A 20,430-nucleotide genomic window follows, 5' to 3' on the forward strand; every position below is an offset into this window, starting at 1 on the left:
GAAACATGAAATAAATACGTACAGAACACTGTAGGATTTAAAACCTGCTTATGTGACCAATTGACAATATTAGGCGTGAATAACATGATTTGATTGGAATTGAATATCGAAATAGCTTAATGAGCATTTCTTCCTTTTTTTCACACAAAACAAATTATATGGTGGACAGTACACGTACAGACACCAATGGATTAAATTAAGTACGCTTGGCCCAAATTTTAACCTCAATTTTCATTCACTTTTTTTAAATTAAATGATATTTGACGGGTGGGAAAAAATGTATGAAATTCACCAAATATTAAAAGCATTTACCAAATAAGAAGTTGAGGCGACTGCCGTCTGCTGTTAAAGATCGTTAAAGAAGTTTAAACAACCAGGCGAATGTAAATGGGATCTTTGAAAATTTTGAAACTATGGTCAGTGACATAAGGTATTTTTAAGTACATTTATAATATGTAGGTCAATTGAACTATATATAACCTAACATGTACGGGGCAAAATGCCAAGTCGATTGGAAAAAAGAAACAAATCTAGGGGGCTCGAAGGAAACAAGAATAAAAAGATTTCCAAACAGTAGGCTTTTTACGTTTCTTTTCCGCCTATTTATTTGTGGGGTGGGGGGGGGTGCTTGAAGGTTATAAATCTCAATATTTCGCCCAAAAGTGGAGGTGTGGGGCAATGAAGACCATGATATTTAACTATGATGCAAAATGTGAATGTGAATGCGGACGTACAAGTTAGGACTATGGAGAGTCAGTCAGCATCTTTCTAGAAGATTTAGATTCAATAGGCTACGGATGACCTGAACATTCAGGGATATGTCATTTCTCTGTTTAAAGGCCAAGGCAGCTAACATTTTTTTGTTTATCAGCTTAATATTGGTGAAGGCATGATGAGAGAGAACAGCGTTGTATGGAACGTACCGAAAGTATCTGTTTAACACTGGGGTGAGCAACCTACGGCCCGCGGGTCACATGCGGGCCGCCAGTGATTTTTTGCGGCCCGTGAGATGTCTCAAGAGAAGGGGGAAAAAGAAATACATTTTACATCATCACAAAAAACGAGCTAACTGCTTAGAATTCATCGGCACTAATGATGCTGTCAGGTAGGCCTTTTATCCCCATTAATTATCAACTGTACTGTGAATACAGATTAAGTACACACACCTATTGTTTGAAGTCCTCAGAATCAAAGGTTTGAAATCAACAGCAGGTCGTTGGTAAGGTGCGGCCCAGTCAATTGCTCACTCCTTATATCTGGCCCATTCATTCAAAAAAGGTTGCCCTCCACTTTAACAGCTTGACAACAGCTGTAGACGCCTCACGTACAGTATAAGAAAGGTACAGAAGGGGACGCTGTTTGCCACAGAGAGGTTTAACCTCCCTATCAAAAAAGGGAACCATTGTCCATCGTCTTGCCTTTCTGTTTTACGCTAGTATTCCTAACCAGACAATGTTTACTAATGATCGGGGTTAGGTGGAGTGGGATGTGATGGTGTGGGGGGGGGGAGGGGGTTGGGGGTGTGGGGTTACGCAGGGTCACTTTCAATCTTCTAAGATGGGCTCAAAGGATAACTCAAGGCAGGAACACATCTCAACCCCAGTCCCCTTGCATCGGGACTGTGACTGTGTGATCATCGTCAGGTGTGCATCACCATTCCCCTAGAAAGGGAACAGATACTACACATGATCTTAGCCAAAAGGCCATTAACTAATAGTAACACATATGCTCAGAGTGATGACAAAACTGTACTGAACTAGTATGTATAACTTCGATATTACTAAAGGTTGATAAAAATCTATTTTCACTTGAAGGTCCTATGTTGATTGATAAACTTGAAGAAAGTCAATATCATTCTTGGCAATCATATTCTTTAAACGTTGATAACTTACATGTGACCAGGAATGATGAGAGTGGGGGAGGGGGGAGGGGAATAGCATTAGGGCACGGGGTCAATAAGGGGATCGAGAAAGTGTGGGGAAAATGGATAATGCATTTCTCAACTTTTATAATAATCACAGGGAAAAACAAGGACACCATATTGTGGCCCAGGTGACATAATTGGGCCTGGCGAAGTCCTTGTTCTGTGTCGGGGCCTGACTTTTGTTAACAGCATCTGAGCTAGCTTTGCGAAAAATCGTTTTTGTTTTGGGTGGGTGAGTGGGTGGGGATGTGGGTGGAGTATTCAATAACCTTGATCTCCTATCACTATGACCTGATACTTTTTTTAAGGAAAAGTTGCCCAGGAAAGAACCTGGGCACGAAAACCAAACGACTGATCCGCTCTCAACCCCAGTCCCCTTGCATCGAGACTGTGACTGTGTGATCATCGTCGGGTGTGCATCACCATTCCCCTCGAAAGGGAACATATACTACACATGATATTAGCCAAAAGGCCGAGAAGCGATGACCTGATACGTACTCACTTTGAGAACGCATGCAGGTTTAGATACAACACATGTATACTGACAGATACCTATATCATGTTGTACTACCACACGACATATTGTAATACGAACCAGTGTTCTATTTCTAATTTTATTCTTTGAGATATTACCATTACTAATGATAGGAAGTAACTAATACACTATAATTGTCCCTGAATTAGTTAACGTAGCAGACACATTGCTTTGACAGAACTAAATAAAAAGATGAAACGTTATTTTTTTTTTTTCGGCTTTGATGACATAAGCTTGATTTTAATGGTTTATAACATATATAAACAAGGACACTTAATAAATTAAACGTACCACGAATGGAAGTGGGTCAAAGGAAAATGACTTATGACAATATAGGCTAGTTAAAACAAACACAAAGGGATTTTAATGTACTTTTGCATCAGCAGGAAATATTGAATATTACAAAAGAAACTAAAAAAAACAAAAAAACAAAACACTAAACCAAACATAATTTTCTATATAGTGGAATTCCAAAGGAAACTGGGTAATGATATATATATATAAATAATATATACTACACATATAAATATATGGGCTGGATAAGTAAGAAAAGATGTACGTTTTATCAAGGTTAGTGATAATTGAATATAATCATTTAGTCAGAGTATCCGAATACAACAGGAAGAGAGCTCATAATTTTGTGAGAACAAAAAAAAATATTAACCACTTAGCAGGCAAAGGAGATACTGATTTCAACATTATAAATTGAGTGGAATTTATAGTTTTGTGAAAAGTAGGTAGGGTCACCGTTAAAAAAGGGAAACAAAATTTTCTTAATTGAAATACCAAGTGCATCATTTTGACCAAAATCCTTTGATTTTTGTCCAAAATCTGAGTATGAATCTAGCAAGAGGTAAAAAAATTCCTAAAACCCACTTAGGATCAGAAAAATCTTAATTAAAAATTCCCAAAATTGTCTAACCTTATTAAAATCTGAATACATATATATATATATAAATATATATATATATTTATTCCTTCAACTCAGATTTCATTTTACCAAAGACCTCCAGCGAAAAGCTACCATAAATCACAGACTACTTTACAAATGAAAACAACATCAACAAAGCAATTTTGTTTTTACCATCAACATTACATTATGACATAATCAAACACATTAACAGCACAATACAACTAGTAATAGCTAAAAAGCTAATAGATATAATACATTTATGCAGCAGTAATTTAATTTACAAACCGATCACAAAAACACTGACTGTTTGGGAATATAACCAGTGCTACTTTTTTTCAATCATTTAACCCCCCTCACCCGTACCCCCCCCCAGTGTGTGGCTTAATGATTGGAAAAGGAAACATTCAAAGACAAAAATACTTTACACAGGAGTATCGTTTGGTCCATCCTGTCCTCCAGCCCACCTCATTTCCGGTCATTCGCACCATGTTTTGTCCCAAAATAACCGTAATGTTACCCAATTATTTACCCACGGGTGCCCATGTAATGTTCCATTATGACGTCAAAAAATATTTATTTCTTACTTTACTTATTTGAAAGTTCATTTACACAATGCCCTTTACTTGCAGTTTTCACTGTTCTTCACAGCAACCACTCATATTACTTCCAATGATATCCTAAATTCTCACCATTCAATTCAAAACACTCACCTACCCAGTGCTTATCTATAGCGTTGTTGTTTCAGCACTACAAACGAAGCATCTCAAAAGTGACCGAGAGAGGTTCGGGTATCAACATTAACATTATTCTACAGGGACAGAAAAATCAAGATCATCTCTTACACCCATGTTAGCAATTACACTCATTACCAGATAAAGAGCTTTAATCTTTCTTCATTTCTGTTTGCTTGACTGAAACTTAAAATGACCGATTAGGAAGGATCAAGGTGAGAAGAGAGAAAGAAAAAAAAATGAGAGGGACAAGTTTAACGATAGATGTAAAATATGTAAATATTAGCTCTTACTTTTACTAGACAAAAATCTGTAAGCGGAGCAAAGAGAATTGTTGCCCTAAGGTCAAAATCAGTGCAACAATCATCACCCATTTCGGTTCTTACTATTAATAGAACCCAATCGGCCATTACTAATTCATCGACTTTTAAGGAGACATAGTAATGACTAAATATTCCCAGAAACATAACCACTTCAGGATTTTTTGGATTTACGGTGATTGCTTTCATTTATGTAAATTATCAGCTCCTATTTAACTAAAAGAAATAAAAACTGTAAGCTGAGCTAAAGAAAATAAACTATTGCCCCATTAAAGGTCAACATAAATACACACGATCACCATGTTAGGTGTTACTATGAATACAAACCAAGTGGCCATTTATTATTAATTCAATTTAACAAGAAATAACTTGACCATATTAAAATAAAAATTCCCAGAAAAATAATCAACTGAGATCATTTTTTTTCTGGGTGTGTGTGTCAATAAAATTGCTCCTCAACACAACACCATTAATGTAGAGTATTCCTAGCAATGTAATAATTAGATGCAAGGCTAGAGACAGGAAACCGGTGGAAAATGAAACTAAAAAGATGTAACCTTGTTTGCGAACGCTATATCAATAATAATTTCTTTAAAAATTGGTATAAAATAAGTTTAATAAAAGTGACATCTGTTTTACAAAAAAAAAACTTCAAGGTTTGATATGAATTAATTGCATTTCTTTAATATTCAGCACAATTAAGGTAACGGTAAATGCAACATACTTTTTATGATACATAGTGGATATTCAACAAGGTGTTTTGTGACTAATAATGAATATTGTAAAAATGTTAAGAGTCAAATGTTAATGCCCTATCCACCATACCATCCCTCCCCCCGCCCCGCCCCCAATCCCCATCGCCCACAGCAAAACAAGAATGTTCAATCAGTTGATTATAAGCATCGCCTGATAACCAAAATATGACCTTTTTGTTTTCTTTTCTTTCTATCAAAGTCTTATAGAACCTGGAGTTAAGTACTGAAAACATTTTCTGTACGGCTACAATGTGCATCCAATCATGAAACACATCCCAAACTATGCCAATATTAAGAGTTTTAAATTAAACCCATTTTTTTATTTTTGTCGTCTTACACTGATGCGTAGCTGAACAATCACACAATTATCACAAGGTACTTTATATTATTTGCCCGCTTTTTGACCCTTCATAGAGATTAAAAAAATGGGGAAAAAACATCCAAATGTCAACGAAACGTCAAGAACGTTGTCCTGCTTCACATTCGTCGGCTTTTAAGCCTTTACACTACAGTGGAATGCATCTGTGCGACTTAAAAGAGCATAGCCATCTTACAAGCGTCATCAATTGTCGGTCACAATGAAACCAATGCAGCCGAGAAGCAATTTATTTTTGCGGCTCATTTATCCATTTGTGGCAGAAAGCTATAGTTTAAATGCCTTTTGAAAAGTGAGCCAATTATTTCTATGACTATTTAAGCCATTCAAATGTTTAAGTTATATAAAGGTGTTTATGTTAATGTAGAAACTGAATCTTATTGGATACCCAGGTCAGGATGAAATTTTACGAATAATACTATGCTTTTATACCAAATGGAGGAATAAATGTATGACACTTACAAGAAATCATTTCTATTCCAACTATAGTCTCCACAAAATTCAAACTACAATTAGTATTCTTTGCATAGACAATTTACAGCACTATGGAATGTAGCTTGATCGTTTCCCCAATTGCAAAATAAGTTACCATTTTTATTTTTGTTCTCTCGAAGTAAGTGGCGGTAGTGATTTTTTTAGATAAATTTTGAGAATAACGAAAGAGGGATTACAAATATGTAAACAATTTCTCAAGACAAGAATTCAGTATGGACTGAGAGAAGACAATGATTTTCCAAATTCAATTTTAACTGATTTGATAGCTATTAACCTTTTCTGGGTTATGCTAATACTGTAGCAAAGAAAGTATGGCATGGGGTGAGGTTGGGCCAACCCTACCCTGCTTCCTTGCCTACTTCTGCAGTAGAAAGTTACACTTTTGATGGACTTTTTCAAGTGCTGGCAGAAAACTAGCTGTAAGTAATCAATAGTATACAAAGAAGTGATTGTCGTACCCAACCCACTCCTCTCATCCCATCAGCCCCACCCCTTTGATGCCCCTCCCCACCCCCCCCCTCACAGCAATATTACTTGCTGAGATCATATGGTGATCTTCTCCGACAATAAAATATTAATAGGAATGCATTTACATTTGAAATTTAAATAAAGTCAATAATAAATACGATACAAGTGCAATAAATGCACTATAGTAAGAGGATCAAGGTGGCGGTTACTAATGAATTGAGATTTGACAAAAGGTGAAAACTACTGCTTGGTCTTTGCTCATTGAGCCAAACACTTGCCCGAAGGAACACAATCCACTGGACGACCACACACTGAACGACCGATGAGCACTCACAATTACGCAACACATGTTTCCTGTTTCGCTGACCCACGCTGTTGTTGGTTACATGCAAAATGATTACCCTATGATAGGTTACATTTGCTATATATGATATATATATATATATATATGCTATATATATATGCTATATATATATATATATATATCCACATTTTTTCCACGTTTAATGACAGTTGGATTGTGTTTTAGTCTTGCAGTGCCCGGCCAGATGCATGGACATCTGTTTGTGCACTTTGGCAAATGCTGAAAGGTGATTACTATTAAACTGGCAGTGTATTCATCACAATTGCTTGCAGTCATGTAATTGTCATGTAAAATTTAAAAGATGACTTTTTAAGGCAGAATTTTAGTCTGGATATTTTGTAATCGTCCAAGAAACAAGGAAAATTTGACTGCTAGTTATATGTTTCTATTGCTTTTTTTTTTTAATATCTTCATGCATTTTTTTTCTGGGTTTTCAAAATACACTCACAAAATTCCTCCTTCCCTCCTCTCCCCATCTTCTCTTCATCACTTCCACATCTTTAGAGTCTACAAACTGTCAATCCCATCATCAGCCGAGCAGACTTACATTAGGTTATCTCTACAAATTACTCGTTATCATGAATTCACTGTTACTTCTCAATAAATTGCATATCTTTAAATTATCTCTGATCATCAGCAACAAAATGACAATTTTCATTTCCTTCGATAAAGAGACATCCGGTAAGGAAAGACAAACAAAGAATTTGTTCTTCTCTCGTCAAATCGACTTTGTCGTTATCAGTCGGTTCGCACTAGATAAACCAAGGATGTAAAAGGGTTCGCTGAGGGGGTTTGACCTAGGTTTATCTGATGTATTTGGCTCCCTTTCAATTGCACTTTCAGACTGACTTGAATAAGACAACAAGTCTTAAGTATAAGACACGATATCCACAACGTTCTCAATGTCGAACATTAGTAGATTTAAAGAAAGCCTGGTAAAATGTTTCTTACTTTCAACAGCAAATATCAACACTCAGGTCTTACTGTGGCGGGAGGGGGCTGGGGAAGGGGGTGATAGTTTTTGGCACTTCAAATTAGCTGCAAACATAATTTTGTTAACAACGAGGAAGATAGTGGAAACACTCACCCAGTTTGGAATGCAGATCGTGGGATACATTTTACCAATGTGTTCTTCTCGAGCACCATTCCTTTCTGACTTGAGTTTGCAAGCATTAAGAATTAGTATACACTGTGTATGGCCAGAAAATTTACCCAGTAAATGGATTTGGTGGTTTTTGACTCATACATTAGAAGCTCATATGGCATATTGTTCAGTGTATACAGGTACATTATTTCAGTTGATTAAAAACGAATGAACAAATATAATGGGAATTTTCCGTGTGTGAACACAGACTGCATATGAGCCGCAAGTTGCCCACATGTGTTGTAAATAATAACAATATTCGCACTCACTGTGCATTGCATGCGATTAACTTAATTTCCACCGTCATATCAAAAAACAATTTCCATGAATTTTGTACATTACACTGGAGAACTAATACATTCATAGCATTTAAAATATCACATAATTATGCATACATACATACAACACTTATACATTGGTTACACAACGATCACTTTTTTTCTTTCCTTTTTGATCTTTTGAGGGTGAAATGAAATTGCCCCCCCTGACTTATCCACTTATTTCATGTAGCACCTATGTATGTAAGGTCAGAGGTCAACCCATTTCCAGGGAAACTCCCTCTCCTGCTGTTGCTTCAGTCTCCATCCTGTTCCAGTTCATGTACACCAGCAAAGCCTAACTCCCCTTCCCCATTACCTGTCACAGCTTTCTCTTCACATTGGCTCTTTGAAGACAAATAGTTTTCAAAATTCCTCAACAAAATACGTGGTCTTCTCCTGGCCGACGTTTCCACATCTGAAAAGTTTCAAACAAGAAAGAGGATTAAGGGACGACAAGCATATCTATTGTTCTCATCGCTAGACACAAAATCCATGCAAACAATTGGACGAAACATCTCATTTTAGTGTTTCAACATAGCTGGGGATAATGTTATAGTACTCTTTCTGCAGTCATAGCCACGATACCTGGGGATAAGTTTGAACTATTTACTGTGGCTTTCCCAGAGTCACCTGATGTTGTTTGAGATTGTTAAATATTTCATCAGCAAACCAAAACCTCCAGTCTGAGAATGTCAGATGGAGGAACACTTATTTACGGTTACTTCAGGCTAGAAATTTTCTTTCAGACTCATCTGTTGGGACAAACCCAGTTTTGTTCAGCAAAGCAGTCAGTATAGTGAAAAAGAACAGGTCTTCAAAAGTTAACACATTTCTGTAGCTTTAAACTGATTTTGATTATTGAACTAGAAAAAAACTAACCAGGAGAAAGAGACGGAGCTGCTAAACTGAAAGGGAATCATCCGTTCAATACACAGGGAAATCATAGAAGTCACAAATAACACACAAACTTAAAACTGATTGGAAGAGGAGCTTGCCTTATAACGCTCGAAAAGGCCATAACAAAATAAACCAGAAAACCGAACTAATCTCACAGTGTTGTCGTGGTAACAAACCATGTACCTGTGCGATGAAGACTTAAGTGCGGCTTTGAATACGGTTTAGCAACGGTTGTCTGATGATCGCCATAGAGTAGTGAAACTTCAATTAAACACTTTACTTCTATAAAAATTGTTACCTTACGGTTATTTTTCAGTTATTGCTCTGTTTCCTACGGTCACTATACATTACTTGACAGTTACTTATATGGTCGATTATGGATCGGAGATCTTCACTAGTTTTATTTAGTTACTTTATGGTTACTCCATGGTAACCATACGGTTACTACACGGTTACTATATTGTTAATTATACATTGGAGACCTATACTAGGTTTCATTTAGTTACTATATGGTTACTCCATGGTTACCGTACGGTTACTACACGGTTACTATATTGTTAATTATAGATTGGAGATCTATACTAGGTTCTAATTTGCTACTTACCTTTCAATACCAAACCAGAATCACTGATGGTCTTGTGTTGTTGCTTCCATATTGTATACATGTGATAGAATACGCTAGCATAAAAATCATTGAGCACCGCAAACACTTGTTTTCTGCTATTGCACTCTCTGAAAAGTATGAAGAAGAGATAAATAAATAAATAATAAAGGCATCATCTTCATAAGGACTCACAAAAGAGACACATATGCTATTCTTGAAACAAACAAGCATGATGTCATAATAAAATAAAAAATTTAGGCTTTATCTTTTTCTTAAAAATTTTACATCCAAATTTGAACATGTGTATTCTATAAAGGAAAACATGTATATATATATATATATATATATATATATATATATATATATATATATATATATATATATATATATATATATATATATATATATATATATATATATATATATATATATATATATATATATATGGATATATGACTTCAGTTTAGTTGTATATTAAATCACTTTCAATTAGAAATTAAAATTATTAAATATTCAACATAAATACCAGGACAAATCGACTAAAAAGAAAGGGTGAATTGAGGCTCAAAATTAATTTTGATATAAAGTAGTCTGTTATCAGTCCAGGTTCTATTTATATACCACATCTATTTTTTTTTTGGTGAGGAGGGGGGAAGGGGGAATTACCCTTTAAACATCTGAGGTTGTCAATTAAAGTGACTGAACTGCTTAGTCTAACAAACACTCATAAGGTCAGTCCTCCAGATGCAAGATGTTTACCACGTGTTTACAACTTTGACAAGTATATGGCTCTTGTTGTGTTTATGAAGTTAAAAGAACATCTTTTTGATTGCATTATTAAAATGATAAAATAATGGATTAATATCAACCTAAAGGCCTGCCTTTGAGGAGCTTAAAAACCTTTAAAGAGCATTCCAGAATTTTTTTTGAAGGTCAAATGTCTTGAAAAATCGGCATAGTTTATGGAAACATTACTAGCGCTGAATCTATTTTCTTCTTGTTCATTAATATATGATGACATATTAAGTCGAAAATTCTGTCTAAAAGTCACCCTTTCAAAAAAGGGCAAATAAAAGGGAAAGATGTCTCTTCACATGAGAATCACCGGCATGCTGTATCCTTTCATTTAATCTTACACTAAAGTATATAATCTAAACAGGCTGAGCCAGATAAGATATTAAAGATATAGGTGGCAACTGTACCTCGAAAGAACCTCCTCTCTCAGCATAATGATGGCGATTCTGGTGATGTTAATGGACATGACAGCGAAAGGGAAATTCTACGAGAGACATAAAACAGACTTTTATGGCACAAATTCAGGCTGCATTAGTTTCCTTAAACTACAACACATTTGTCAAAAAGCAAAAACTTTTAGATTACCATCTTTTATCATTGTCAATTACATTGATGGTCTCGACTCACTCCGAGCCGTAAAAATTTCACGATTTGTCACTTTAGAAATTCATCCCATTTTGCTGCTAGAGCGTATTTCCCATTTTGGGTATTGTACTTAACAAATTTCAAGTTAGCCGAGATTCATCCGCAGTAAATGCAGGTAGCAACCACAAGTCACTTATGTGTTTTTAACATACACTTAACATACACATTTATATATAAAATTGATTTGACCATGGCAACCAAAATTGATAGTGTTTCTTTTTCTTCATTTCAATTTTCAAGCTATAATGAACCCATTCAACTCCTCCTCCTCTGTGAGTTGAAAGAATTGTAGTATTAGACCATTCTGCCAAACATTTCTGTATTTTTTCTTTTGATATCGCAGTTCATGAATGGACAAGTGTCATAAATGCATACATACACATTCAGGGCTTGCAGATTTGTAAAGAAGAAAGTCTCTTTTTTTTGTATCTTTATCTTAACAAAGCAATAAAATATTATTCATGTGATAGAAACACTCAAAAATGTGCTAATCTTTACTTTTTATAGCTCTAAGAGGCAATCTGATCAAAACATCATTTGTGTCTTGACAAAATGCTTGCGCATCTGGTTATTATCTTTAGGATCTGGGTTTTCTCTGTTCAGTGTCAAATTTTTTTTCCATTTATCCAGAAAGTGGGTCTTCATCACTACCTTTGAGTTCTTTGTTAACTCTTTCTTTTTTGTATTCATTTTCGTTTTTTTTTTTCACTATAGGCACAAAAGAGGCTTGCAGAAGGGTTAGGAAGCCAAGTACATGATGATCATGGATGAGCACAGACTCATTATCAAACTTGCTCCTTTCGATCTAATGTTCCGAAACTTTAGAAGGGGGGACGGTAATTTTTGCAGCCGTTCCTCTGCTCCCAGAACTGTGACTTCCTGTGCATCCGACGGACGAGAGAGTGCATCTCGGCACGTGACCACTTATTCTGAGAGAAGTGAAGACACGACATTCCGCATATAAACCGCAGTAGTGCAGCCATCCGTGAACAAAGTTGCTTCAAAGCCCCCTCGGGGATGATTATGAATCAAGCCTCGTTTCCCAATTTGTATATATACCAGAAAGTCTACAGAACTCCCTTCCGGAACACTGTAATCAACCGGTGCTGTACTCGAGCAGATAAAGACAGTGGCATTCGAAGCAATGAGGCTTGGCAATCGGGAGGTTCGGGGTTCGATCCCCAGCCGGGTCACAGTAAGGTGGGTTTTTCATCCAAGAGAAATCTATGATTTCCCTCTCTGAAATGACTTTCTAAAATGGAAAAGATTCCAAATTTGATTTGAAAATGTTGACTTGGAAGCCACCCCACCTGTAAGTTGTAATCCGTAAGCCCTTTCGGGCTTTTCCCACAATTTGTGGTCGCTTAAGCGTTGTTAAAATAACTGCTGATTATTATTATGATTATTGTAAAGCAGCAAGTTTTGAACGGGTCAACAGAGTCTGGTTCCCATGGTTTGCACCTAAGTTATTCGCAGCCTGGGTTAAAATCTTTCACAGGCCCAATTTGTCCAGTGGACCACGTATTGAGAACCCCGGCCTGGTTTTCACATGATAGGTTGAAATCTTTCACAGGCCCAATTTGTCCAGTGGACCACATATTGAGAACCCTTGCCTGGTTTTAACATGATAGGTTGAAATCTTTCACAGGGCCCAAATTGGCCAGTGGACCACATATTGAGAAACCCTGGTTTGTAACATGATGGTGACTGATCCATTCTCCTTTCTTTGAGGTGAATGAATAGATGCAAAAGGAACACAACAAAAGGGAACCAAACATTTACCAACAAAAGCCAAGTATTTATCAAAATGCTTCAATTGAAGCTATTTTTTCCTATTCACAATATAGATGTTTCATGCATGAATTGAAAGATACAATGAGCTAACTCAAATTTAAATAAGTCAAACAGGTTGAAAAGAGACAGTTTGACTATTTAAAACTAAATATGGTTGGGATCGACGAGCTGGTAATAATCAGGGATGAGCCTGGGGTAAAAAAAAAATCACGGAACTTTGCAAAAAGTGCGGTATAGGTTCCAGTTTGCATATGCTACAGTGTGTTAGGATAATAGTTTTTGTCCCCGAGGTAGAAAAGAAATCACGGATATTCCGCGAATTCGCGGAAAAAGCTCAAGCCTGAATAATGGTAGTTCTCTGTCAATTTCAGACTAACATGAACTTGTTCTCTCTCTCTGTTTTCACTTTAGTCTGCAGCTGAGGAAGTATTGAAATGTGAGGAGGCACTCTAACTTTAATGCATAGGAAATAGTAGTGTTTTGTAAAGTCCCGTTAACATATCTATTCTTCAATGTGTTATTTACGCCGATCACGACAAGAAACGTACGATGCTTATAAAAAAAAAACTCTGCCTTTGAAATGTTTTTCCCCTCCCATCTCATTTTATTTTCTATTTCCTCAGGGGAATACATTTTGATCCAATTAAAATCGGAGGTGAATCGAAATAGGTCGACAACAACATGAATAGAAACAATATTGAAGCCGGGCTATAGGTAATGCAGACAGTTAAGTGATGAGAACATGTTTTTCCCATATATTATCATCTTCCAGCTATGCTTAATTACGTTTCATGCGCACCCTTTCATCTGCTTGTCTCATTGTAAGAAGTCAATGGTACTTTCATTCACTACACATATTTGGCCATCCAAGTGAAAGAATTCAATTCGGTAATGAGTTTAAGGCCATATGTTGTTGACTATGATTTTAGATAATTTCAAAGAATTATCAATGTATCTTTACATTTTTTCATTCCCTAACAATGAAAATCTGCAAAGTCATTTGAAGGGGAAAATTTATGGATTAGTTTTGAGAATTGTAAAGCTTTCAGGATTTGAAACGTTGGAACGTGGGTGTTATTCGAAGAAAAGAAAAAGAGATATGCAACAAAAAAATCTGTTATGGTAGGCTTGGTAGCCAGATAAAATGAATTATAAGCTACAACACCAATCAGCTGTCTCTGTACATTAGCTTGGTGTGGCTTAGCATATAAAATAGAGGCCTTGGAGGCTCAAAATATACTGTCAAAAGTGATAGAGAGTTGAAGGGCCAGCACAAAGTGTTGTAGGCAAACGTTTAGTGCAAACACAAAGTGTTGGCTAACACAAAGTGTGTTGTAGGCCAGTGCAAAGTGTTGTAGGCAAGGACAAAATGTTGTAAGCCAGTACAAAGTGTTGGCCTTGGCTAACATAAAGTGTTGTAGGCCAGCACAAAGTGTTGTAGGCCAGTACAAGATGTTGTAAGCCAGTACAAAGTGTTGGCCTTGACTAACATAAAGTATTGTATGCCAGCACAAAGTGTTGTAGGCCAGTACAAGATGTTGTAAGCCAGAACCAAGTGTTGACCTTGACTAACACAAAGTGTTGTGGGTCAGCGCAAAGTGTTGTAGGCCAGTACAAGTATTGTAGGCTAATATTTAGGGTTGTAGGCAAACACAAAGTGTTGACTAACACATAGTGTTGTAGGCAGTACAAAGAGTTGAAGGACAGCAATAAGTGTCAAAGGCGGATGTGAAGTGCTGTATGCCAGCACAAAGTACTGTAGGCCAGCGCACAGTATTGTAGGCCAGCATAAAAGGTTGTAGGCTAGCATAAAATGTTGTAGGCCAGCAGATGGTATTGTAGGTCAACACAAAGTGTTGTACGTGTTAATGCTTGTGTCTCAAATCAACTTTGGTTTTCGGTTGGTTCAAGCATCTGTTGTGATATTAATACAATCAACTAAACTCTATCATTTGCTTTCATTTGTAAATTTACTAGTAGGGAGATGTTTACACAGAAATGCAACCTACAGTGATTAATATGATGAAAAAGATAAACTTTCTGTCATGCTTCACCATAAACATAATGGTATTTAAGTCTTGAATTTATAATAATGATCATAAGTAAGTTCTTAATATAGCGCCAAATACCAAAAGGCCTCGAGGCGCTTTACAAAACCTAAGACAAATAAAAAATATTAAAAAAAGACAGAGAAATCAAATGAATCAAAAGTCTAGAAAACACATAAACGAAAATTAAACAGTATGTTAAATACTGTTCACTCTAATAATTTCACTCTAAGATCATATCATACACAGCTTCAGGATTGTCTGCATATAGCTAAGATTATTTTATCAGATCGGAAACATTTTTAACTTTTCCACTGGCAATAAAAGAAGAAAGAATTGATATAGAAGTAGAAAATATATTCTTGGTGTGATGGATTGAAAGGGGGAAGGGGATCAGGGGGAAGGGGATCAAAGGAGGGGGATTCTCAACTTTTCCATATACCATCAGAGTGTCTGTTTCTTTCAACTGTATTCCTATGCTTGTGAGACATTAGTGTATATTTACATAGGTCTTGCCCTATAGTTAGAAATTGTCAACGTCACTAACTGGTGTAAGCTAATTATCAGATGGGTGCACTGATTGGGGCATGGGAAGAAGTGGGGGGAGGAGGGGCGTTAGCAAAATCATTTTTGTGCAAAACTTTCCACTAAGTTACTTGCGATAATCTTGTGGGTTGAGAATTGGCATATGAATGGGTTGGCGGTAATAATTGTTATGAACCTCAACCAGTTGCCGGAAACAGAAAACATTTCCGATTTGTTTATTTGATTGTTGACATACCTGAGTTTCGTTGAGAGACAACTTGTAAATGTCTCGTACAACATGCAGCCTCTGAGAATCCATCACAAAATGAAGCAAGGTCATTAAACCGAGAAAGCCACAGGCCCTTAAATCTGTAGCTGGATCAGTACCTGGAGGAGACGACCAAAGTAAAAATAAAGAAGATTTGAAGCAATTCTGACTCACTCGCCACGGGTGGTAAAATATGTCATCTATGGTACGTCATCTCGGATACAACTTTGACTTTTATCTGAACCCTAACGGCTATAAAGCTATAAAAAGAATGCTCAAATCCAGATTTATCGAAAAATAGGAAACTGATCATAATATGGAAGCAGGTCATGCATTTTCTCCTTTTCCTTTTTTTCTTTGAGGGGGGGGGGGTAATTTTGATGACTAAGAACTACAAATATATTTATTCATAAAAATATCAAAGTTTGCAGACTAATTATTCTCTTTTGCCTGTTCAATTAATACAAGAAAATATCAAATTGTTATGCAAGGATGGCTATAGGCATAACCTAAACTTTGATATGTTACAGACTGTCAAAGGGTAATTTCCATCAGTGCAGGTTGCTTTTCCACACCACTTATAGTTTAAACATGTGGTGTTCATATATTAAGAAGCTGGTCAGCAAAGTCAATTCCTGTATGTCACAAACGACACCCTAAAAATGTAGTTACACTTTTTCTTCAAATGACAATTGATGCTTGATTATATCCCTTTGTTGCCCTATGTGTTTGACATTTAAACTTTGAAGCAATAATTATAACAAAGATAATATCTAAAAGTGATGTAGATGGTAAATTGGCAACTTTTGGAGAGTACATTTAACTTTGCAATTTTAAACAAACTAATGCAAAATCTTACACCTTCATTTGGTAAGTAAATGTTTTTTGTAATGTGTCTTCAGTTACCCACATAGACACAACAACATTGGTAGATATACCAAAACAGATGCATTTTCCACACATTTGCAAGCATAGAACAAACAAGTAATCTTTGCCATAAACCAGGCAAAACTTTTGTGTCGCCATGTTATTGTTGTGGAGGGCTCTGAATTCAGTCTTATAAAACTACTACGGATTCTTCTGTGTACATAATCTGCTGTACATCAGTGCACTTGTAATACAATTTACCCATTTTTTGGCCAATAATTCTGTGATGCAATACCTGCTACATTATCCCCTGCCACATCCATGAATATTTATATGTTGCTATGGTAAATCAACATTTGGTGACAAATCATTGTTTCTTGCAAGTTTGCATGATGTGAAGCTGAGAAAGGTATTTATTCACTGAATTTTGGTAGCACATCAAGGAAACCTTTAATATTCTTCTGCTTCCAGATACTCCCTCCGTAGATTATTATTATTTTGATATATTAGTTGCTTAATACATAACTGTTATTTTGAAGGAGTAACAACTCTATTCAAGAATTTTGTACAACCCTCATGAGTCAGATAACTTTTTGAACTTCTTGTCAATGCATAATAATAGTTAAGTCTAGATTGAAAACAAGACCTAGGTTCATTTGATCTCGTTCTCAATAACCACCATCTATTTAAAGACACCCTAGTCATAACCTTTGGTGAAGGTCTACTTCAGAGCATGTGCCCCATATATGACTTTAAATAGTTGAGAAAAGATTTGCAGAGATATGCATCACCCAATCAGGCCATTAACCTTTTCCAAATGAGGTTTGTTTTTCGATGTGAAAAGCGTTAAATCTATCTAGGACAGCTTCACATTCAAGCAAGTTACTGATTCCGCACAAAGGTAGTTAGCTATATTAATACTACATTGTACTTTACTTACATTAAATGTCAAATTGGCAAGGCTGAAGGACTTCCATAGACAGATTTAGGGAGCAAGGGAGAACTGATAATCACTACTTCTATCAAAATTAACACAGTTTTTGATGTAGCTTCATTTCCATAAATAACCGTCTTGTTTTGCTTTTCTCTTTTTTATCACTCCATTATCATTGTTTATTTCATGTTCTACTAGTGATAAAGATGATCGGAAACGTCTCTTATGAGATGCTTCTCTTTAAGGTTAGCAAGTTCAGAAATGAAGGGGAAAAGATGCAGTGTTAACAAGCCGACTTGGAAATCATAGACCACTTGAAAGGCTAGAATGGGTTTTCGAGCAATTTCATATTTTTCTCCTCTCATTTCTGAATAAGCATATATTTAACATTTCTATTGACATGGCTTCCTTTTTCATTGGTAAACTTAACAGCCTACTATTAAAATTTACTAGGACACAGTATCTCTTCAACAATAGTGGAGTTTTGCTTGAAGAAATGTACTGTTTTTTCGATCTACCAGGTGGATTTCTTATCCTCTAACTAATCAGCTTGCTTCTATCCAAGAAGCAGTCTGTTAAATTTCATTAGGAAGCGATTAATTTAGGTACAACTTATAGCTTTTGATTTGTCATAGGGCTATTCCAAAGAGGAAATACAGCCCCATTGCTATACCTATTCCAAGATAATCACCACTAATAACACATTACATTTGTCTGGAATGCTCTAGAACTCCATAAATGCTGTTAAGGGACTCTTAATCCAGGCCAAAATGTTCATTATGTTAATCCATTGATTGTTAAATAAATTCCTCTAGAAACTCAACCATGTACATTCATGAAAACAACAGAGCAGTCTAGGAGGACATTCAACACCATTCATCACTGACAAATTTATAATGGTGTTAAACATGTATATATTTTGAGGCAATAAACGTTGTATGCTTCTTTTAGAGTTTTCAATTGCTTCTTCTGAGCTGACCAAATGGTCTGTGTGTACAAAGCATAAGTATTTTTATTTTGATGAACCCAGTGAAGTTTTAAAAATAAAGAGGGAAAAAAAGGGGGCAAAAAGAGAAGCCAAATCCCACCTTGGAAACCGATTTGTTCCCAATGATCTCCAAAACGAGGACAATCGATGTTACTGCCTGTCAGTTGTCTGTAAACGGTCTGAAGGACTCTCTTATGAATGGCTTCATTGTCATCTAAAGGACCTGTCCGAGGAGAAAAAGGGGGGGGGGGAAATGCCAAGAAAATGAATATATTCAATGAGGAGAGGAGAGACTAAATTAATATTTCACTGGGTAGAGAAAATATTAAATGAATATGTCACTGCCTGGGTAGAGAGGAGATTAATAATCATCAAAGAAGAAGAAGCAGATTATCAAAAATCAAAACATCAAAGGAAAATGCAACAACTCATGTTTTAACAACTGATCTTGAAATATGCTCAACGCTGTTAGGAACTCAAGAATTAACATACCAAGGTTGACATGTCAAAGAAAGATAGGAGGGATAAGGGGGGGGCGGAGGAGGGGATAATCACTTAAGTTAGCTAGTGCTACTGCAGACATTCATACTGTAGGCTTTCAGGATCATTCAATGACAAAAATGGACAGCCAAGAGTGGTCAGAGTAATTTTTAAGATTACCTCTTGATAGAGCTGGTTGAAATTGAAAACTGTAATTCATAATCTCTTATCTAAACTAATCTCTACCTAATTTCCAACTAATCTCTGCAAAATGAAATTAAAGGGGAACAAAAGTGTCACTATAGTTCTTCAATACCTCAAAAATATAAAATAAAAAGAAGCTAAATATGAAAACTGACCTTTTTTATTTTATTTTAGTTAACAATGTTTGGAGAAAAGTACTAGGGAGTCTTGTTTTCGTCTAAAGTATGTTGATAAATTTCTTATCAAGAAATAAAATAGTTGGGAACAGAGGGTTTGGACTGTTTACTTGGGCATGCATCTTGTTTACAAACACCATGGTTTGGTTTGAACAATTCATTCTCTGCAAATGGGTCAAATTTTTGGCCAAAAAAAATGCATTGTCATGATTTGTGAGATAATTCTCATCATAACATTACCAAGAAAAGATTCTTTAGGCCATCCAGATTGAATGCATTATGAGGCATAAAGATAAGTGTTACATTTTTCTTCCGCCAGAAAGATCCCTTTACAATTAAGGCATGGTGAAAACTAAATATGTCATAATAATGACACATAAAAATGACAAAAAAAAATGTGTCATAATAAAGAGTGTCATCATAATGTAAAATGTAAAATCAAACAATAAAGTCACATACACTGAGCTATAGCAAAGACCAAATTTCTCTCCTCATGTAAGGCGCGGTTCATTTTAGGAGGCCCAAAGAGGGCGTGCTTCAGAGCTGAAAATCCAGACTTCGGAATAGTGGGCTTAATTTTCTCCTGCGAGCCAACAAAAAAAAATATAAAAAAAAAGGGTTATGGATGATATTCGACTCAAGTTCTGCGTTTGACAACTGACTAAAATGACTCAATTTAAGATTTGAGATCACAATACACTCTTCCATTTTATTTTATATTATTAATTTATGTATTTGCAATATTAAAGCTATGAAAACAACAACATGGATGAATGGCAAGTTCAATCGATTCCACAGTTCTTCGAGAAAACAAAGAGACAAATGTAACGGTCTTGTCTCTCGGACGGTAGGTTAAACTA

The 20,430-nt window shown here is 35.9% G+C and overlaps 1 protein-coding gene across 4 annotated transcripts in view; it reads right to left on the bottom strand.

Moving 5' to 3' along the window:
* Positions 1-2,759: 2,759 nt before the first annotated feature.
* Positions 2,760-20,430, bottom strand: part of LOC139968001 (ELMO domain-containing protein 3-like) — a 29,922-nt gene continuing 12,251 nt past the window's right edge. For all 4 annotated transcript variants that reach the window (XM_071972269.1, XM_071972270.1, XM_071972267.1 and 1 more), the window contains 6 exons: positions 20,030-20,153; positions 18,811-18,933; positions 15,910-16,040; positions 11,049-11,125; positions 9,847-9,974; positions 2,760-8,760 (listed from right to left, as the gene is read on the bottom strand). In XM_071972269.1, the coding sequence (XP_071828370.1) occupies positions 8,600-8,760; positions 9,847-9,974; positions 11,049-11,125; positions 15,910-16,040; positions 18,811-18,933; positions 20,030-20,153 (744 nt within the window). In that variant the 3' untranslated portion in view covers positions 2,760-8,599. The remainder of the gene's footprint in view (positions 8,761-9,846; positions 9,975-11,048; positions 11,126-15,909; positions 16,041-18,810; positions 18,934-20,029; positions 20,154-20,430) is intronic.

Source organism: Apostichopus japonicus, chromosome 5, assembly GCF_037975245.1.
Source record: "Apostichopus japonicus isolate 1M-3 chromosome 5, ASM3797524v1, whole genome shotgun sequence".
Classification (NCBI taxonomy): Eukaryota; Metazoa; Echinodermata; class Holothuroidea; order Aspidochirotida; family Stichopodidae; genus Apostichopus; species Apostichopus japonicus.